Below are 23,742 nucleotides of genomic sequence, written 5' to 3'. Positions count from 1 at the left end.
GGGATCAAGGACGAAGTTTAAAGAGAGTTAGGCTCATTCACTAAAGGGATCTTGGTTTGAGTAGTTTATCAGCATAAGAACACTAGTATAACGTTATATAGAGAAAAATACATATTAAACATCAAGAGAAATTTAATAGAACGACCCAACGCTTTTTACTTGATAGTTTCCACTCTTTATAGCTTTAGATATTTTGTTTATGTTCGAATAGGTTTTCTAGTACAAAACCCAATATCTACTTGCTTTGATTCCTATAAATTGTTTGCATACTGAATGTACATGATCTGAGTGAAACAAATTCCCTGAGGATACGATACTCGATCTTACCGTTTTATACTACTTGTGCGAATCGGTACACTTGCCAATGTTTACGAACAAGCACGTGAGGCGATACAACAACAAAGTTCTCTAAGAGAATTACCTGGCAAGTCCGAGACTTAGTGTGGCAACTTAGAGTAAAAGGAAGTAAACATAACGGAATTGCGGGAACAACAGAAATACGGAAATAACGGAAAATACAAAAATAACAGAAATTTAGTGCGTCGAAAACACGTAAATTATGAAAATGACTTTAAATTAATTCAAGAAATATAGGATTGGATTTCATTGTTCACACCATATAGAAATCAATTTCTAACATTATTTATGCTCACATAGTTATCCCAAATCGATCCCTCACATTGGGAACCTAAGAATACTTACTAAATATCGATTCCTCGCATATACAGTAAATATCCCAGCATTACAGTTTTATTCTCGTGCTTTTTGTAATCAAAATGTTATGCTTTATTCCCAACAATGTAACGTAAAAAGTAAAATCATTCGGTTCAAATTCTACGATTACCTTTCGGTCTCACTTAAAATCCAATTTCATGACACTAGTGATCAACTAGGATAGAGCATTACGAGTAGAATGAAATTACCAACAATGAGTAGAAAAGATTAATCATACATAATATCAAAATGGACCCATAAGGGTATAGAGATTACATCCAATCCTTAAGAAAAACTAACTGATCGATGCACAGAGCACAAGACTAACAAAAGAAATGGCGAAGGAAGTGATCCACGGTCATAATTCTGCAGCGCCTCGACTTCTCTCTTCCTCTTCTCCTTCTTCTTCTGCGTTTTCCCTCTGTTTCTTAAGCTCTAAACCTTTTTTCCTCTTCCCCTATAGGCCATTTATAGAAAAAGTCATTTGGTGCAGGGGAAACTCGCCCAAGCGAGCTAGAGCTCGCCCGAGAGAGTGGTTTGCTAAGGGCTAAAGTTTTCTCTTAGCCCAAGCGAGCTAGATGCTAGCCTGGGAAAATTTAGGGTTAGAAAATTTTTATTAAAAAAAGACCATTTTGCCCTTCCTTGTGGCTTTGTTTTTGGATTTAACAAACAACCATCAAAACCCTAAGCGACCCCTTCGCCTTGCGATGCAGCCGGTGGCAAACACCACAATTCGATTGGTAATGATGAAAACATTAATACCCGGACGATAAAAGCATTATACCTGGATGAAATTAGGGTTTGACAATTGTCCCTCCTTATTTATCTTTTATTAAAAATAAAAGATAAGTAAAGATAATGACACTAATTTCATTCGAGTGATCTTGTGATTCAAAGCCACATGACAAGGAAAACAAAATAGTGAAACCGATAAAATAGAAGGACATTGAAGTCCTATAGGGCATAAAGAGTAGAGGAAATTGACTTTGAAGTCTGGTAAAGCATAAACTGAAGACATCGAAGTTCCGTAAAGTATAAAAAAATAGAAGACGTGAAGTGTTGTAAAGCATAAAAACATAAGACATTAAAGTCTCCGAAAAGCATAAAAATAGAAGACATTGAAGTCTTTGAAAAGCATAAAAACATAAGACATTGAAGTCTTTGCAAAGCATAAAAATAGAAGACATTGAAGTCCCGTAATGCATAAGAAAAATAGAAGACATGAAGTCTTGTAAAGCATAAAAGCAGAAGACATTGAATTCTTTGAAAAGCATAAAAACATAAGACATTGAAGTCTTTGCAAAGCATAAAAATAGAAGACATTGAAGTCCCATAAAGCATAAAAAAATAGAAGACATGAAGTCTTGTAAAGCATAAAATAGAAGACATTAAAGTCTCTTAAAAGCATAAAAAAAAGACATTGAAGTCTCTGAAAAGCATAAAAAAGCAAAGGACGTTGAGTCCTATGAAACAAAAAACAAAGGACCTTGAGTCCTATGAAACAAGCCAATAAGTACTAGTATCCAAGGGCTTAACCTTTATAAGAAAGCAAGAGGTTGACTCTTTAAGAGGGCCTCTCATCCTAAACACAAAAGATAGGACATTGGATTTTGAAAATTGGTATATAAAGAGATATTTATGCATTTATAGCCTGATATGAACATGATTTTTGGAATGCAGAGGCATGCAACCTTCGTCTTGAAATGCAATAAATATAGGCTTTGTATCTAGCAATGCAAAAGGTTTTGAATCATGAAAACTGTGCAATGCTCATGACATTCTTTCCTCTTTTTGTGATTTTGATTTTTTTTCCTTGTGTGAAAAGCACATATTGGTTGTCTCTTTCCAAAAGACGTGATAACTCATGCAACCTCATTCTATCTTTTACAAATCTCTTTGGGGACTCCCTCAAAGTGTATGTTTGATTTAATCACTTGACACTTTTTGGGTAATGGCAGTGGAGCCGTTTGACATTAATCAATCAACTAAAATATTGATTCTAGGGTTCGTCCCATTCTTTTTGTTTAAAAGCTTCGATTATTCTGCACAACAAGAAAATATAAGGCTTTGGGACCGATAGTATGCACCATTGAAGGATGGCAATGGATTGTTACACTTTGGTATATGATCAAGTGAAATTTTCTTGATTTAAGATCATAGAGTGATGCCAAGGGTCTATCGATTCCACTAAAACTTGATGACATGGGCTGATCCCGAAAGAATTTATATAACAAAGGCTACCCTTGGATTCGAAAGGAATCCTGAGGAGTTTGCATGAGCGACTAACATCAGATGTACCTTACTACCACAATTGTCTTTAGGCATCTCCCACGAGCTCCTGGTCGAATGAGTTTTCTTCTCAAATGTGCAAGTGCAAACCTCGGGTTTTTTTTAACCTTTTTTTAACAATAACAAGCGTGTGCAGGTTCTATTTAAAAATCCAAACTCAAAAGCAAAATTAGTCATTCATTGATCCACATGAACTTTATTGGGATTGTAACATGGTCAGGTGTAAAAAGGCTATGAAAGAAAGGATCAGAGAGGCTTAAAGAGTGTTTAAGGGTTATATTGAGTAAGAACCTCGAGAGCCTTGCTTGTACTTTTATTCATTTCAACTTTTTGGGTTGGGCTTTACTCCATTCATCTTATACATTAATCCTTCTTGCACTTTTGTGCCTTCCTAATAAAATTTGGAGGACTCTTGTCTTCTTTTTTTTTTTACATCATTGTTGCCCAACCTAGAGCTTAGTAAACCTCATGCATGTGTTGTTTGCATTGCTCTTCCCGCCAGTTTAGTGGTGGTTCTTACTTTGGGTTCTTTTTTTTAAGAAAATAATTTCATTTGGCTTGGAACAAGTTGCAAGGAATAAATTAGTGTTTAGGATAAAGAAACATGACCATGTGTCATTTCAAATCTTGACTAGAGACTCTTACGGTTTGGATTTTGGGATAAAACCTTCGATGAACATGCCCCTGATCGCTTTCATTTCCCACCTTTCCTTTTTCCTTCTCCTCCCCCCCCCCCCCCCCCTCCTTTATCATCATTTTTTTTATAACCCTAACTTTTTCCTAGGCCGCCCTTTTTGGGTTTTCAACCTACCGGGTGAGCATTTCCTACCTGCCCCTAGGTTCCCTTGAGGCTCATGGATGGCGTCTATCATTGTCCCTATTGTAGAAGCAAAGCTTCATGGTGAATCAAAAGTGATTCAAAGGTGTTTTGATGATAACAATGATGATAACAAAAGATGATGACAAAGGTGATGACAAAAAGCTCAAAGATCAATCAAGAACAATTCAAGAGTTTAAGATAAGAATCAAGAAGAATTCAAGACTCAAGAAGAAAGTCTAGAGTCAAGAATCAAGATTCAAGGTTCAAGATCTCAAGAATCAAGATCAACATTCAAGACTCAAGATTCAAGAATAAAGAGAAGACTCAATCAAGATAAGTATTAAAAAGTTTTTCAAAACTTTGAATAGCACATGAGTTTTTGACAAAACATTTTACCAAAGAGTTTTTACACTCTGGTAATCGATTACCATAATGTTGTAATCGATTACCAGTAGCAAAATGAGTTTGAAAAAGTTTTCAAACTGAATTTACAACGTTCCAATTATTTTCAAAAAGTTGTAATCGATTACAATGTTTTGGTAATCGATTACCAGTGCCTTTGAACGTTGAAATTCAAATTCAAATGTGAAGAGTCACATCCTTTCACTTAAAAGCCTTGTGTAATCGATTACACTAATTTGGTAATCGATTACCAGTGACTGTTTCTGATAAATAAAAAAATGTAACTCTTCACAAAGTTTTTGACTTTTTCAAATGGGTTTTAAGTTTTTCTAAAAGTTATAACTCTTCTGAATGGTCTTCTTGACCAGACATGGAGAGTCTATAAAAGCAAGGCTTTGTTTTACATTTCAATAATCTTGAACACTTATTTCATACAATCCTTTACAAGCCTTGAATCTCTTTGAACTTCTTCTTCTTTGTACCAAAAGCTTTCTGAAGTTTTCTGGTTTTCCAAACCTTGAAAACTTGTGCTATTCATCCTTTTCATTCTCTTCTCCCTTTGCTAAAAAGAATTTGCCAAGGACTAACCGCCTGAATTCTTTTTGTGTCTCTCTTCTCCCTTTTCCAAAAGAACAAAGGACTAACCGCCTGAATTTTTTTGTGTCTCCCTTCTCTCTTGTCAAAGAATTCAAAACGACACAATCTGAGAATTCTTTTGATTCTTCCCTTTCCCTAATACAAAAGTGTTCAAAGGACTAACTGCCTGAGAATTCTTTTGTATCCCCATTCACAAAGTATCAAAGGTTTAACAGCCTGAGATCTTTGTCTCAACACATTGGAGGGTACATCCTTTGTGGTACAAGTAGAGGGTACATCTACTTGGGTTTGACTGAGAACAAGAGAGGGTACATCTCTTGTGGATCAGTTCTAGTGGAGGGTACATCCACTAGGTTCAAAGAGAACAAGGGAGGGTGCATCCCTTGTGGATCTTTGCTTGTAAAAGGATTTTTACAAGGTTGAAAGAAATCTCAAGGACCGCAGGTCGCTTGGGGACTGGATGTAGGCACGGGTTGTTGCCGAACCGGTATAAAAACTCTTGTGTGTTTGTTTCCTTCTTCCCTACTCTTTTACTTTCTGGTGTGCATTTAATTTCCGCTTTTACTTTCTGTTAAGTTTCTCTTCTACTCCTCATTCTCTTAACAATTTAGTAAAAGCCTTAGAAGAGTGATTTTTAATTAATAAAGGTTTAGGAATAATTAATTCAACCCCCCTTCTTAATTATTCTGAGGCCACTCGATCCAACACCTGTATAGGTTTCGGCATATCTGCTACTGTTGTTTGTCATGACCTTGTAGCAAGAAGAAATGAAAGAAACTATGAAGGTTCTCAAAAAAGAATTTCCAAGGACGAGAAAAGTTTAAAAGATTTTCAATCGATCGATTAAAACCCAAACGACTCTCAATTTTTTGCAAAACTCTTGAAGATGATGCATGTTTGTACTTAACATTCATTTAGCAAAACAGTCAATCAAGTGTTTTGTTTAATTTTACTCAACGTTTATGGCACCCCCACTAAACATGCCAAATGTACGATTTCTAATCGGGCAGACTTGGAAGTTGGCTCTGGAATGCAGGTCATGTGAGTGAGCAAACCAATGACATACATTCATATTCCAACGAAAGTTAAATAAATATTCAAAGATGTAATTTTGAGAGAATGAGAGATAACGACATCAAATTCATCCATATTATTAGCATTGTGACTGTTGTCTGTAGTAATAACATAAACCTGAAAATCCTAATGAGTCCTTGGAAATATTCAGCAACAACCTTCAAATTTCCCCAAGCATCATGCGTAGTATCTCTTGATGATGTCAGAATTCACAAGTGATTATCCTCCTCAAATCTCTACCAGCCTATGTCAATTAGACTTTGCACCTTGTGTTTCAGGGTCATACAGTGCTCAATGGAATGCCCTGGAACTCCCCCATGATAAGCCCATGTCACATTCGAGTTGTATCCTTGGGGAAATGAAGGTTGAGTAATCTTTGTTGGGCTTATGGCTACCATTGCATTATTGAGTAGATAAGAAAGTAAGTCAGCTTATGACATCAAGATTGGGGTGAATTCTACAAGCTTCTTTTCTAGGAAATTCCTTCCTTGATTGGTGTTTTGGTTGGTATTAGGGGGTGGTGTTTGGTCATGGATGTGCTGCGGGTGGATGTTGTGGTCGATTTAGGGGTGGCCTTTGTGGCTGACTGGGGGTGTTCTTGGTTGGTAGGGTGGTGGGTAATGGACAAGACTAACATTGGCTGAGTAGTGATATTGCGAGAGAGGATATTGGTACATGGAATTATAAGGGGCTAGTGGAAAGTTTGGCCACGCAGGAACTGGAGCCACAACATGAGGTTTTCCCTCCTTCTTCCTCTGGTCACTCCTCTCGAGTCCCCCATTACCAGGATTCACAAAAGCAACACAATTAAATTTCCCTTTCCTCAGACTTGCTTCAATTCTCTCGCCACCAAACACTAGATCTGCAAAACTCAAAGGCATGTAACCTACCATTTTCTCATAGTATAACACTGGTAGTATGTCCATTACAATTGTTATCATCTCTCTCTCCATCATTGGGGGCACTACTTGAGCTGCCAGATCTCTCTACCTTTGAGCGTATTCTTTGAATGACTCATTGTGTCTCTTGGACAGGTTTTGTAGTTGCATTTTTTCCGGTGCCATGTCAGAGTTGTATTGGTATTGCCTAATGAAAGCATCCATCAGATCCCTCCACAAGCGAATCCAAGAAGGTTCCAGATTAGTATACCAGATAATAGCCGCCCCAACTAGGCTTTCCTGAAAAAAATGCATCAGCAGCTTTTCGTCCTTCGCATAAGCCTTCATCCTTCTGCAATGCATCCTTAAGTGGTTCTTAGGGCAAGCGGTCCCTTTGTATTTATCAAAATTTGGAACCTTGAACTTTGAGGGAATAGTCACATCGGGTACCAAACATAGCTCTGACATGTCAGCTAAACCATAACATCCCTCTCCTTCGATGGCGCATAGCCTCTCCTCCATATGCTCAGTCTTTTCCTTCTCAAATACTGCAGAAGGCCCTTCTCCCCCCATGAAATGCAAGGGTTGTGATAACGAGAGATATTGAGAGGCTCTAGGAGCGTTCGGCACAGGTACGCCAGAAAATGCATGCCCTTCAGCAATATATCCTAGATGGGGGCTGAAACCAGTTACAGTATGGTCTACGGGAGCTTCTCGTGCCTCCTCCCTGGCATTAGATTTATAGGCTTGAGACTGATTAGGTTGAGTTGGATGATTCTCAGTACAAACAGGGATAGGATTATTAACGTTCTCGGTAGGCACCGGTACAGCCAAGGGTGGTGCATAGTTAGGAGGTAGACCATATGGTGGAAAAGTATATCTATTATGGCTCTGGGTGTAATGAGGCCCATAGGCCGCTACCACCGCCGCACCTCCTTAACCTTTCACATTCGTCACTAGGTGACTTTCTTGATTAAAAATGGGTGGGTGAGTTGGGTCCCCTCAGTAGCGGTACTAGCAGCAGCAGCGTTAACCTCTATTATCTTCCTTATATCCATCATCGCCTCCATCATTCTCATCATTTTTTCCTTGATAGCCTCCAAATCGGCCTTCACTTGTTCCTGCACCTCCTCTATTTCACTCATTATCTTAGTCTTGGCACGCGTCCGGTAAGGGTGCCGTAAAGCACGATTTTTCTTGTTGATTACAATGGTTACTTTTCTGATTTTAGGGAAAGAGTGCAATGAATGAGCCAGAGCTATGATTAATGAACACGAAGAGCGATGGGAACAAAGATTCCTCGCTTGATTGTGCACATCATTTTTAATATCCATAAAAGGTCTTTCCCCTTCTTTTTGAAGAGGTGATGAGATAACATTCGCTAACCCGATGTACACCATCATGCAAAAAGATGCCCATGTTTCTGTCACATGGATAAATGTTGCATGATCACAAGAATGTATGGACATACAAGGCATGATCAATACGTGCGAGGAAGATGCACAAAATGCATTGAATCTTCCTAATGTGATGTTATAAGATATGCAATGAATATGATGTGAATGGCTAACTATGATATGCAAAATCTTAACTTATATGGCATGCACCATATGCAAAGAAAGAAACCTAATGTGTATAAGGAAGAAAAATTTAAGACAAAAAGAACAAGAAAGCTCTGTGTCCCTAATTTGGCAGCCTAATGACATAGATCTAAAGGTCCACTATCAATGACATTTTCCATGGGTAGCTCTAAACAAATCTCACCGACCTCTAGAGCTAGCAACCCTTTTTGTAACAACATACACGATAGTAGATGACCTACCAACGATGATGCGTTACTCGAGAGGGAAAGGCGAGTCCAAGACCTAGCGTGACACTCGTTAGACCTCCATTCCCTATGGCTCACTCAGACCCATGTGTAGGGCCCATCATCTCAAAGTGTGTGATAAGGTGTAGGTGAAGTGTGGGAGTGGAACAACCTAGGTGACTACCCAACCCTACCTACAAAACAACCAACAATTCCAAAACAGATATAGCAGGTGTCATCCACCCTAGGATTCAATAACAGTTATTTTTACCCACAAAGCAATAAATAAACACAATCATACACACAAAGAAAACAGCATAGCGACATATATGCACGCGATAACAACGGGTAAAAGAAACGAGATCAAAATGAAACTTTGAAAAAGAACAAAACGAGAACAATAATGAATGGAAACAAGACGCATTTAAAAGGGAAAATAAAATAGAACAAATCATGACGAAATCACACACTTGATTAAATGAATTGACTCTCTAACAAAATAATTCCCCAGTGGAGTCGCCATCTGTCGCAACCTAACATCACGAAGGGACGGCAAAAGAAAATTAAAAAGCGATTTTGTCTTCAATGAAGAAAATGAGTAGGAGTTGCCACCAACGCTTATTTAAGGAAAACGTTAGAAAACTCAAAAAGAAAAGGTCTGCGAATTTTGAAAAGAAGGGGTTCAGGAGTTGTTTACGCATAGGGAAGGTGCTAGCACCCCGCACGCCCGTCACAAAGAACGACAGCCTTTAATCGAGTGTGCAATAAAAATTTGACTTCAAAATTATTTATTTTCCTAAAAGTAGTGAATTCTTTTTTATTTATTTATTATTATTATTATTTTCAAATCGACAAGGGTGTTGCCCTTGCTCCTACGTATCCTCAGGTGAAATGAGGAAATCAGACCTACGTAGTTCTTTAAACAAAATGTTTGTGTGTTGAACTGATTTTATCTTTTTTGAGATATTTGTCTTAATTACAAAAAGAAAATTCGTTAAGGCATTGGACCTTGAAAATGATCTCAAGTGATATTTGACGAAAATAAATTTGGTTGTGAGTTTATTTCTTTTTTATTTGATTTTGTTCATGAGTCAGATATCCTTTGTATCCACCTATTATGAATATCTCTGAGCGCACGAGCCGAGTCCAAGACCCACCGTCGGGCGTTACAACAACAAAGTGCTCTAAGAGAATTACCTGGAAAGTTCAAGAGTTAGTGTGGCAACCTAAAGTAAAAGGAAGTAAACATAACGGAATTGCGGGAACAACAAAAATACGGAAATAACGGAAAATACAAAAATAACGGAAATTTAGTGCGTCAGAAACACGTAAATTACGAAAACAACATTAAATTAATTCAAGAAATATAGAATTGGATTTCATTGCTCACACCATATAGAAAACATTTTCTAACATTATTGATGCACACGTAGTTATCCCAAGTCGATCCCTCACACTTGGAACCTAAGAATGCTTACTAAATATCGATTTCTCATATATGCAGTAAATATCCTAGCATTACAGTTTTATTCTCGTGCTCTTTGTAATCAAAATGTTATGCTTTATTCCCAGCAACGTAACATAAAAAGTAAAATCATTCGGTTCAGATTCTAAGATTACCTTTCGGTCTCACTTAAAATCTAATTTCATGACACTAATGATCAACTAGGATCGAGCATTACGAGTAGAACGAAATTACCAATAATTAGTAGAAAAGACTAATGCATACATAATATCAAAACGGACCCATAAGGGTATAGAGATTACATCCAATACTTAAGAAAAACTAACTGATCGATGCGCAGAGCACTAGACTAACAAAAGAAATGGCGAAGGAAGTGATCCACGGGCACAATTTTGCAGTGCCTCAGCTTCGATCTTCCTCTTCTCCTTCTTCTTTTGTGTTTTCCCTCTATTTCTTGAGCTCTGAACCTTTTTTCCTCTTCCCCTGCATGGCTATTTATAGAAAAAGCCATTTGGTGTAGGGGAAACTCGCCCAGGCAAGTGGATTGCTTAGGGCTGAAGTTTTCTCTTAGCCCAGGCGAGCTAGATGCTAGCCTAGGCATATTTAGGGTCAAAAGATCATTTTTCCCTTCCTTGTGGCTTTGTTTCTGGATTTAACAAACAACCATCAAAACCCTGAGCGACCCCATGCCTTGCTCTGTAACCGGTGGCGAACACCGCAATTCGATTGATAATGATAAAAAAACATTATACCCGGATGATAAAAGCATTATACCTGATGAAATTAGGGTCTGACACCTGGGTTTGACAAAAATCTACTAACTGTAGTCAACATACAATAACAATATAATGAAGTCATCATCAGAAAACTTTCTAACAAAGACACAATGGTCAGAAGTAGTCTTCCTGTAGCCTTGCTCACACATAACAGACTCAAATTTCTTGTACCACTGCCTCGGAGCCTGCTTCAAACCATATAAGCTTTTTCTTAGCCTACACACATAGTCTTCTTTCCCTTCAACATGAAACCCATCAGGTTGATTCATGTAGATCTCTTCCTCCAAATCACCATGAAGGAAAGCAGTTTTAACATCCATTTTCTCTACCTCCAAATCAAGAGTAGAAGTCAAACTTAACACAATTATAATGGATGACATTTTCACCACGGGAGAAAATATCTCATTAAAATCAACACCCTTCCTTTGACTATAGCCCTTCACCACTAATCTTGCTTTGTACCTCGGAGATGTAGAGTTACTCTTATGCTTCACCCTATAGATCCACATGTTATCCAAGGCCCTCTTACCCTTAGGTAACTTCACTAAATCAAAAGTGTGATTATCATGTATGGATTTCATCTCATCTTTCATTGCATCCAGCCACTTTCTCTTTTCTTCACTTTCCATGGCCTCTCTAAAGCACTCAAGTTCTCCATCATCTGTTAGGATCACATACTTATTAGGAGAATACCTCTTAGAAGGTTGTCTCTCCTTGTTGGACCTCCTGAGTTGAAGTTGAGGTGGTTCGGTAGCATCATCAAGATTTTCATCTTGTGACATGTCATGCTCCTCTTCATCATCATCATCAACAGGAACATCTACCTCATCTCCAGGTTGTTGGACACCAACATCATTTTGAACATCAGTATTCAAATTCTGAATAGGCAATTAAACTGGTTGAAAATCAGCCACGCCATTGTCTTCCTTGGGTGTAGACTTCTCCACCTTATCAATGTCTTCAATAGTTTAGTCTTCCATGAATTTCACATCACGGCTTCTAACAAGCTTCTTCTCAATAGGATCATAGAACCTGTAACCAAATTCATTCTCACCATAACCAATGAAGATGCACTGCCTTGACTTTGCATCCAATTTGGACCTCTCATCCTTTGGAACATGCACAAAAGCCTTGCAGCCAAAAATTCTTAAGTGATCATACTTCACATTCTTGCCAAACCAGATTCTGTTTGGCACCTCACTATTCAAAGCAACAACAAGACTAAGATTGATAGCATGCACCTCCGTGTATAGTGCCTCACCCCAAAAGTGCTTGGGTAACTTTGCTTCAGAGAGCATGCATCTCACTCTCTCAATCAATGTCATGTTCATCCTCTTCGCCAAACCATTCAGCTGAGGAGTTTTAGGAGGAGTTTTCTCGTGAGCAATACCATGCTGCTTGCAATAGACATTAAATGGTCCACAATACTCACCACCATTGTCAGTATGAATGCGTTTTAGCTTCTTGTCTGACTGCCTCTCTACTAAGACATGAAACTCCTTGAACTTCTCAAGAACTTGGTCTTTTTTCTTCAAAGCATAGACCCAAATTTTCCTGGAATAGTCGTCATCAATGAAGGTAACAAAATAGAGTGCACCAATAGGCCAACACAATAACAAACTCTATAACAGAGTAATAGGCAGCGGAAATAAATTACCCCAAACTTGCAAGAACCTGTGAAGGATACTAATAAAGTATAGAGCGCAAAATAAAAATTAAAGGAAACAGAGACACAATTTGTTTAACGTGGAAAACCCCTCAATGCAAGGGCAAAAATCATGGGTCGTCCAAACCAAAGAAATAACTCCACTATAATAAATGAAGATACAAGAGAACCTCCAACAAGTGTACTAAAACATGCTACAAATAGTCAAATCAAAATAAACCCCCAATTGGTACAATAGAGACAAGAAGATAAAATCCCAAAATATAGAGTAGATAATACGAAACACTTATCTCTCTCTCCAGATATTATTTTCCCGATCTAACCGGACAACTTAAATTATCACGCGTGTAGACCCTATTATCCAAAATTTAGCCCAATCCAACGGTGAACGAATCTTCAATTGCAATCTTAAAAAATGCTCTCCAGTGGGTATGCGAAAATCACAATGATTTTCTCTCTTCTTTTTCTCTCTCAATGATTTGTAACTATTTTTTCCTCTCAAATGAGTCTCTCTCACTGTATCTCACTCTCTAATCTGACCTCTCTCCACTTAAATAAGTGAGACAAAATGGATCTTCTCATTTGGATCTTTACTTCACATAGGAAGGGAGCCCAGAAACCCCACACCTAATTCCTACTACACCTATGCTTTTATATGCTTTAGTGGATTAGTAGGCTTTTAATTGAAGAGCTCAGCACGTTAATATGGAGCCTCTATTGAGAATTAGGTACGAGTGGTTCCAAGCATGGTTGTCAAACTCTAGAGTCAACTCGTAGACTCTTATGAGTTTAAGAGTTTACTTGGTCCCTACGAGTCGACTCGGAATCAAACTCGTTTTTGTGCAAACTCAGAGCAGACTTGGTGGACTTGTGGTAGACTCGTGTAAACTCGCGAGTCTGGACCGAGTCACACGAGTCCAGTGGAAAAAAAATTTTCCACGATACGGCGTCGTTTTGTGCTCACTGCTTTGCGATACGGCATCGTTTTGTGCTCACTACTCCGCGATACGGCCCAAGTCACACTCTGGTTTAGGGATTTTGCTTCGTGCATTTTGTGTTTGTCCCTGTTCTTTGTTCACGGCGAGTTGGAGCTGCTCAAACGACACGAGAGTGCGAGCCGAGACCAGACGACATGCGACACAGCGGCACGGTGCGGTGGTTGGCTGGATCCATTGGAAGCCACGAGTCCCACCCACAAACACGACTAGCTCAAGAGAAGCCACAAGTACCACGAGCCACGACCCATGACCACGAGGTCCACGACGAGCTTGAGAGAAGCCGCGAGTTCGGGTGAGAATTTCAAAAATTTCATGGTGTTAGCTTAGTGCTCTAAGTCTTCTTTCTATTGTTGTGATGCATTTGCTTTAGTGGCTTTGCCTAAAGTTTCCTATAATCCTGTCAGAATTGCCTCTTCCACAGTACAATCGAAATTGATATTTTTGGAACTCTAGAAATAGTTTGGTAAAATATTGTTTGAAAATAGTTAGTACTAATAATTGTCAAGAGAATTAAGATTGAATGGAAATTAAGTTGACAAAGATCAGAAGAAATAATCAGTTAAGGAACATGAGGAACATTAAGAAATATGTTGTTCACAGTGACATGAAAGTCAATGAGTCATCACTTGTAGGCTGTAGCAACTCTCATTGCTTTCATCTTTTCTATTAATGTATTAAAAACTCTATCTACCTTTAGATTCTTGGCAAGTCTCTCAAAGCTTTGTTCCCTATGCCATGAATAATATTTGCCTCAGAAATAAAGATATGTTGAACCAACCCTTTCCAACATAATTGTTGGTGCTCTGAGAACTTTTTGTAGAATTTCATCATGCTAATAATTTTAACAAATGCATTTGAAGAGAGGTTCTAGAACTTTTCATGCAGCAAAACACTAATATAGGAAGACATATATATAAGTCAAATTTGGATTAGATTATAGATTATGAAAGTTTGAATGGTAGTCAAGTTTGGATTAGGTTCTAGAACTTTTTGTCATGCAGCAAAACATTAATTTTTTAAGATAAGGATGAAGAATAAAAGTGCTTGCTTATGGAAGTTATTGATGTAGAAAAGTGAGGCCAAAAGAAAATGTCAAGTAATTGACAAGTAAATTCTCTAATTGCCTATTATATTATGTTCCTGTTAATGTTAAAGTGTTAGTACTCTTAGAGAACAATATATAGTAATACATTATACACACACCTTGAAGCTGCAATAACTGATTACTATTAATCAATTCCTATTATAATAATACATTATTTTGTTCCTAATTCCTATTATATGTTGTTCTTATTATAGTAATCTATAATACACACACCTTGTAGCTGCCATAACTGGTTACTATTAATCAGTTCCTATTATAGTAATTCATTATTTTGTTCCTAATTCCTATTATATTATGTTCCTATTATAGTAATCTATTATACACACACCTTGTAGCTGCCATTACTATTAATCAATTCCTATGAACTTATTGTCATTTGTTTGCAAAATGGTGCATTTTGAATATATTTATTTACTATCCATAGATTTTTTTTACGAAGTAGACTCTTATAAGTCTACGAGTCGAGTCTACGAAACTCTCACGAGTCTGGATAGATTCTGGATTTTGATAACCTTGGTTCCAAGATCTTTTCTTGCTTAAAGCAACATGTAACAGTACTTAATTAATAAGGTTGGCTCATATGGTAGGATTCAAATGTGGGAGATGCTAGGTGCACCCAGCATTATTGCTGGTGCACCCAGCACTTAAGTGGAAAAGACTTTTATACCCTTGCCAAATTTATTTAAAAACTCTACACCCAGCACCCAGCCGTTTCTTCTTCTTCTTCTTCCGTGTCGTTTCCTCTTCCTTCTACCGTGACCAGACTTCTTCTTCTTCTGCGTGATTCCGCGACCTCGAGTGGACTGTTGGTGCCGGTGACGTGGGTTGCTTCTTCACCATTGTTGGCGGCGTGGTGGTGGTGCTGTTGTGCTGCTCTGCTCTGCTTCTTCCTCGCGCGTTCTCCTCAACTGGCGTTTGGCGGTGTGGTGGTGGTGCTTTACAGATCAACTTGATCCGCACGATCAACCGTACACCTGAACGCACAAGCAACAATAATGCATACCTTGTATGCCGCCGCCGACGACCACCGCAATACTGAACACCGCTACCTTCACCTTCATCGAACCTAATCGTTGCCAAGGAACCGAAGAAAATATGGCACCGAAGAGAGAAGTGAGAAGAAGAGTGCACAACACTGGCTGTTCTGATTTTTTTAAAAAAAACACACAACTTTTAAAAGGAGAAAAAAGACAGGGTCAATTTTGTCATTTTAAAGAATGTTGGGTGCACCAGCAAAAACGTTGAGTGCACCTAGCAACTCCCTTCAAATGTGATTATTGTTGGAAATTATTATTGGTCAGAATTTTATACGGTAAACCCTCTTTTGAAGTCAATAGAGGAAGGAGTTGTCCCCACAATAATCTGAATTCCAAACTTTCACCAATCAGATTAAAATAAAAATTTTAAAATTTAATATATCAAAACAAAATAAAAGTAAAATTCAATGATTAAAAATGACATTAAATCTTAAATTAATTATTTTAAAATTTAAAATATTGACAGAGTTAAATGTTTTAAATGAAAAACCGAAAAAAAACATTAAAATAAAACTTTTAAAAATATAAAATATCAAAATAAAACTTAAGACTAAATATATCAAATGAAACAAAAATAAAACTTAATAAACCGAAGTCACGTTAATCCTTGAAACAATCACATACAGTAAATGATGTAAAACAGAACAAAAGAATATCATTTTGGTTTTTAGTAAAATTATAATCAAATTAATAATTCTATTCATCATAAATTTATAATAATGTGTTTTTTTAGAGAATAATAATGTGTATTCAAGTTTTACCATTCGCAAAATAAAACTGTAGTAAATATTCATTAGCATTATTAAGAACTAAAGCACTTAATAATTAATATGTACCTTGAAGAATATATAGTATTTTTAACTAATCTTTTTATATACACGTTGATTCTCTGAATATACATAGTATTTTATTTTCTTTGTGCAATAAGCCAATAAGTAAATAAAAGAAAGAAACTTTCATTAAAAGAAAAGTAAATAAAAGAAATAAATTAACAAAGTACTTCACAGCACATATTAATGCGCCAAAAATTCTTAATGGAAATCAGCTAAACAATATGATATGTAGAAGATTCTTCCTTATGATTTTATAGTTTATTTAGTTGATATTAATTTTTTACATAACATTATTTTCTGTTCAAACCAAATCCGAAGGCACACTATTTCTTTTTGGAAGAGAGAAAAAATGGCCCCTAAAAGCTTCTGACTGATTTAGACTTTTTTTAAAATATATTAAATCCAGACTAACATAACAAGCAGCCCGTGAGTGCCTTTAAGTTCAATCAGGTGTGGCGTGGACCTCTTTTACAAACATGCATCTCAGGCAACCAGATCCAACGATATTAGTTTATTATCTGTAGCAGATTTTATTGGTAAATATCCGTGGTTGCCAATTTTTTTGTCATCCATGTCAAAGATCATTGTTGAGAAAAGTATATTACCTAGAAGGTGTGACGGATTCTAGGATGCACAATGGGTTAGTACCAGGCACAAATAATAAGATACTAAAATATTTTTATATATATTTTTTAATTTATACTTATATTGCGGAATATAATTTTATTTGAATTTATATTTTAGTGTAATTTTTATTTGGTTTTTTTAAAATAGTAATTTTTAGATAATTTTGTTTGAAAATAATAAAATAGATTTGCTATTTTTTAGTTTTTAAGAATTTTCCATTTGAATTTTTGTTGAAAATGTTAAAATTTACTTTTCTAAATATTAAAATAAATAAAAAATTATAGTAAAATTTTTTAAAATTATTTACTTATTTATTTTAAAAAATATATATTCATGAATACATATGAATATTCACTAATATTTAAAATTAAACTGTTGGTCTACTTTTATTCGTACTGTCCCGTAGTCATTCCGAATCTTTGTCTCTCTCTTAAAAAGATGTAATCACCCATACAAAGATGTGAAGAAACAAGTTTGCTTTTGTTAGAACAATAAAATTCTCACACGCACTCACACTATGCACTCACTCACTCCATGTTAGAGAATAAGAGAAGATGATGAAGGAATTGATTGAGAGAAAATAGAGGGGACTTAGAATTCTAAAAAAAACTTCTGCACTCTCATGCTTCTCGTTGAAGATCACTATTATTTTTATACACACTGCACATGTAGCTATAACAAACTAACTTCAAAATGAATCACTAACTAACTCCTAACTAACTAATTGAATTACAGCATGCATCAACATCTCTCCTTAATTCAGATTTGTCAAGGATGTCACTCCTAACTTGTCTCTCAATTCCTTGAACTTGATAGACTTCAATGGCTTAGTTAGTATGTCTGCAACTTGATCTTCAGACCTACAAAACTCCAATTCTAGCTTCTCCTTACTCACTTGATCACGCAAGAAATGAAACTTGATTTCAATATGTTTACTCCTGCCATGTGTCACAGGATGCTTTGCTAAATCAATTGTTGATTTGTTATCAATCAATAATCTCACAGGATTACAATCTCTCATGTTCAGTTCTTCCATTAAAGCTTCCAGCCGTAGAGCTTGACAAGCTGCCATAGTGGCAACAATATATTCTGCCTCATATATTGACAAAGCAAGTACACTCTACTTCTTTAAGCACAAGAGATTGGTGTTGTTCCGAATTTGAAAACATACCCAACAGTGTTTTTCCTATCATCCTTATCACCGCACCAATCTGAATCACTGTAACCAAACACTTCTCCTTCCATATTCTTTTGACTGTAAGGATATAAAATGCCAAGATCCAATGTTCTTTTCACATATCTCAGAATCCTCTTTGCTGCCAGGAAGTGAGGTGTCTTTGGTTTCTCCATAAACCTCCTTATCAACCCAACACAATAGGCAATGTCAGGTCTGGTGTTACATAGGTACCTTAATGAGCTTACAATTTGCTTGTACAAGGTAGGATCAACTTCTTTCTCATCCCCATCTATTTGCAGCTTGATTCTAGTTTCAGTTGGTGGGATCACAGAATTGCACTCCATCATATTGAACCTCTTCAGAATGTCTTTTGCATACTTTTTTTATGCATGAAAATCCCTTTACTAGTAGAAACAAATTCAATACCTAGGAAGTATGATAGTTCACCAAGATCAGACATCTCAAATTCTTCCATTATTCTTCCTTTGAACACTCTCATATCTTCTTTACTACTGTTAGTCACTAGCAAATAATCTACATAAAGACATATTATCAAAAACTCACCAGAATCTGTGTTTCTGACATAAACTCCATGCTCAGTAGTGGACTTGGTGAAATTCTGCTGGACTAGGAAGCTATCAATTCTCATATTCCACGCTCTAGGAGTCTGGTTAAGGCCATACAATGCCTTATTCAACTTGTAAACTTTATCCTTTTGACCTGCCTCTACATAACCAGGTGGTTGAGTTATGTAGACTTCTTCTTCAAGTGGCCCATTCAAAAATGTTGACTTCACATCAAGTTGATATAGAGACCAGTTTCTGTTGCTAGCAGCTGCCACAATGAGTCTAACAATTTCAAGTCTTGAAACTGGAGCGAAAACCTCATTGTAGTCCAAGCCATGTTTCTACAGAAATCCCCTTGCTACTAATCTTGCCTTATACTTGGATACATCTCCATTAGGCTTTACTTTAGTCTTATAGACCCACTTCACATCAATTGGTCTTTTCCTTGAGGTAAATGGACTAACTCTCAAGTCTGGTTTGTTGGTTAATTTTGAAAATCGAGATAATCCTGGATAAATCTGAAGTCGTGTATAAACACTTTCAGATTGAATCAAATTTCGGGGTTCAACCAAAATTGTTCAATCGGATAAAATCAGAAGATTATAATTCAAGAGTTTTGTTTTGGTCTTGTATGTTTTTCACATGTTATGCTTTCTGAACCAGGATGATTATTTATAATCAAAGAACAGGTGGTTTTTGGCGGTTGATGGAAGTTATTTATTTTTAAAAATTGCCGTTGATGGAAGTTTTAGTAACTTCCATGTAACTTCCAACCGTTGATGGAAGTTTTAGTAACTTCCATGTAACTTCCAACCTTTGCCTAAACCGAACATCTCGTTATTACATTAAAACAAGTGTGCACTCTTATTTTAACATAATAAAGAGATCAATTACACTAAAATGTACAACATGGTTCTTCTTAATTGATCTTAATTCTTCTTCCATAGTTGCTCTCCAATGTGAACTTTGTGAGGCTTCATCATGACTTATTAGTTCTGATTCAACAAGTAGAGCAAAGTGCACAAAATCCCCTTCTGCAGTGATTGCTGTATCAGGATACAATTCATACTCTCTGAGTGTTTGTGGTACTTGTCTCCCTCTTTGTGACCTTCCGAGTTGCTCTCCACCTGATGGTACATCATCTTCACTATGTTTGTCTTCAAGGTTCACAATCACCTTTCTTTCACCATTGTCAGCAGCTTTTATTTCCCAATTTCAGTCCTTTGTTTCATTTATCAAGACATCTCTACTAATCACAATCTTCCTCATTCTAGGATCATACAACTTGTAGGCACCGGTTGGATGATATCCAATGAGTATCATTGGTTCAGCCTTATCATTAAGTTTCTTTCTGATATGCTCAGGCACATACTTAAACCACAATGAACCAAATATTCTGAAATGACTCACACTAGGCTTCTTTTTTTACCATGCTTCTTCAGGTGTGTATCCCTGCAATCTCTTAAAAGGACATATGTTCAGAATATACACAGCAGTAGAAGTTGCCTCTCCAAAAGTAATGAGGCATTCCCTTCCCTTTCATCATGCTCCTGGCCATGTTCAAAATGGTTCTATTTCTTATCTCAGCAACACCATTATGTTGAGGTGTATAGGGAGATGTCACTTCATGAATTATTCCCTCTTCATCACAAAATACTTGAAATTCATGTGAGTTATACTCACCACCTCCATCTGTTCTAAGCACTTTGATTACCTTATCACTCTACTTTTCACTCAACAACTTAAACTTCTTAAAGATGTTAAACACTTCACTTTTTTGCTTAATGAGATAGATCCACATTTTTCTAATAAATTCATCAATGAATGACACAAAGTAATTGTTACCTCTTAGGGATTTCACTTCAAAAGGACCACACACATCAGAATAGATCACTTCAAGCTTTCTTTTGGATCTGATTGGAATTTCTGACTTGAAAGAATTCCTTGGTTGCTTTGACACACAGCACTCAACACACAATTGTTTTGGTATCTCAATTTGAGGGAGACCATGAACCATTTTCTTACTTTTCAATTCACTTAAACTCCTGAAATTTAGATGACCAAACCTGTGATGCCACATCCAGCTTTCATCACTTATAGAAGCAGCCAAGCATTGAAATTTTGCAATTTGAATTCCAATCTTGAATGTTCTGTTTCTTGAGAAAGGGACTTTTAGAATCAACCTCCTATTGCTATCAAACATCTTCAGTTGATTGTCCTCCATCTGCATTGAGTAGCCATTTTCTAGCAATTGTCTCAAACTCAGCAAATTATTCTTCATATTGGGAACATATAGCACATCATTGATAAATGAGTGTTATCCACCATTCCTCTGAATCATCACCTTTCCAATGCCTTCTACAGTTACAAAACTCTTATCTGCAAACTTGATCTTACTCTTCACCTTATCATCAATGTTTACAAACCACTCTCTATGTCCAGTCATGTGATTGGAACAGCCTGTGTCAAGATACCACAGATTAACATTGTCTTCTTCTGAGTTTTTAGTTTCCATTAGTAACACTTTATCAGAGTCAGAATCTTCATCTTGTGCCAATTGAGCCTTATCTGTATTTCTTGGAACCCTTTTATTTTTGCATTCATCTGCACAATGTCCCCATTTCTGACAATTATAGCATTGAATCCTTTTCTTGTTGAATTTCTTCTTGCCTACTTTGTGATTCCCTCCACTTTTCTTGTCAGTTTCTTCATTCTGGTTATGATTTCCAGAACTACTGGAGCCCTCACCTGACCCCTTCCACTTATTGTTCTTCCACTTTCCCTTTCCCTTCTTATTCTTGCCACCATCATAGTTTTTCCCTTTGGTTGTTTGGGTTTGCATAGCTTGCTCAGTTAATCTTTGTGACTTTCTTTCATTGAGCCTCATCTCTTGAGCTTCAAGTATTCCTTGCAATTCTTCGATCTTCATTTCTTCAAGATCCTGGCCTTGCTCAATTGCCACCACTATATGATCGAATCTTGGTGTCAAGGTTCTTAATACCTTGTCAATGATCCCTAAGTCTGATTGTTTGTCACCATAAGCATTCATTTGATTTGTAATTGCCAAGATTCGAGAAAAGAACTCACTAATGCTTTCCTGATCACTCATTTGTAGAAGTTCATATTGCCTTCTCAAGGTCTGCAACTTCACCTTCTTGAGTTTGCTATCCCTTGCATAGGATTTCTCTAGAGTATCCCGTGCCTTCTTTGTAGTATCAGCAGATCTAATTTTCTGGAAATTATCTGCATCTACACACTGATGAATAATGGACAATGTCTTTACATTTCTTTTCATCAAATCACGGTGAGCCACCTTCTATGCATCAGTTAGGTTCTTTTCATGTTCTTGAACCCCTTCTTGCACCACTTCTGTCACATCTTGCAATCAAAAGATTATCTTCATCTGAGCACACCAATCATCATAGTTCTTGCCTATGAGAACAGGCATGGATGCTAAAAAATTTCCATTCGAGGAAGCCATCTCAATTTCGGTATCCAGGGATCTTGAACTTCAACTCCGAATACCAGTTTGTTGGAACAATAAAGTTCTCATACGCACTCACACTACTCACTATCACTCTATGTCAGAGAATAAGAGAAGATGATGAAGGAATTGATTAAGAGAAAATAGAGGGGACTTAGAATTCTGAAAAAAAAAAATTCTGCACTCTCATGTTTCTCATTAATAATCACTATTATTTTTATACACACTGTACATGTAACTATAACAAACTTTATAGCTATCAAACTAACTTCAAAATGAATTATTAACTAACTCATAACTAATTAACTGAATTACAGCATACATCAACAGTTTTAAATGCATATCAAAAAGGGAAAATTGTTATTTCTCAACGAATTATTTATCAAGTCATATATAAGTCATTAATGTTGAAGAAAATAAACAATAAGTAAATCAAACGAATCATTTCATAGTTTCTAATAGAACTCTCATTTTCATATAACTCTTTGTAAAGAGATTGTTAGTACCCTTTATTTTCATACTTTCACTCAAGTGAGTTGCCTTAACAATTTTTTGTGTATGAGAAATCCAGAAGAGGCATAGGGTTAAAAAAATACTTGATTTGAAACCTGTGTGTAAAATGTTACTGTTTTTAGAGCTCTTGGTCTTAGATCAGTTGGATGTAGCTCTTAGTTTTATAACACAAACATTAATAAGGGTTACTTGTCACTGTATTACACCCATGCGCGTGTACACACACTCTAACAAGGGCTACTTTGTCACTGTTTTATACATACGCACACAGTCACTAATAAGGATTATTTGTCACCGTTTTAATTATATACGTGCTTTCTAATTTAGATTTTATGTGTTACCGCGGTGTTGTAACTAGGGGAAGGAGTTATACTTCGGTGTATTAATTGGATTTAACTATCCCTTAATTGTTAATAAAATTTATTTGCTTACTAAAAAAATATTTTGACAGTGAAACTATATATAAACCCACAACTGCTTATTCAGTTATTTGCTTGTCCTTTATAATTTTTAAAGTTTTGAAGTTAGTTGAAGTAATATTAGTAGTAATTTTTCTTCCTATTAGTCTAAGATCATCACGTCATTCGTTAACATAGTTATTCTTGATTTAAAGGATCTTATGAAATTTGAAATCATCCTTCATAAATTATCCAAAAATCTTGTAAATTCATATAAAATTTAAAAGTTCATAAGCATTTTTTCTCAATAGTATGGGAACATTTTGATAATTCAAAACAATTATAAGAACTTCCGTTAGAAATTTTAACTCAATAATAATAATAATAATTTAGTTTTTGTTAAATAAAAAATTTTAATCTGACACCTTTTTAAGGAACATCTGACACTTTTTTGTTAGTAAATGAGAGTAGTTTTTGGTAGTATTAATATTTTTTGTCTAAATACTTCAGTTTATT

General features: G+C 36.3%; 1 protein-coding gene across 1 annotated transcript; it reads right to left on the bottom strand.

Annotated features, from left to right (window-relative positions):
* Positions 1-18,216: 18,216 nt before the first annotated feature.
* On the bottom strand, positions 18,217-18,609 carry LOC121174550 (secreted RxLR effector protein 161-like). The gene has a single exon (XM_041013905.1). The coding sequence runs from the start codon at positions 18,607-18,609 to the stop codon at positions 18,217-18,219; it is 393 nt and encodes a 130-aa protein (XP_040869839.1).
* Positions 18,610-23,742: the final 5,133 nt, after the last annotated feature.

Source organism: Glycine max, chromosome 1, assembly GCF_000004515.6.
Source record: "Glycine max cultivar Williams 82 chromosome 1, Glycine_max_v4.0, whole genome shotgun sequence".
In the NCBI taxonomy this organism is placed as follows: Eukaryota; Viridiplantae; Streptophyta; class Magnoliopsida; order Fabales; family Fabaceae; genus Glycine; species Glycine max.
Note: the sequence above shows the minus strand (reverse complement) of the source record. Positions and strands in the feature narration are given on the sequence as shown.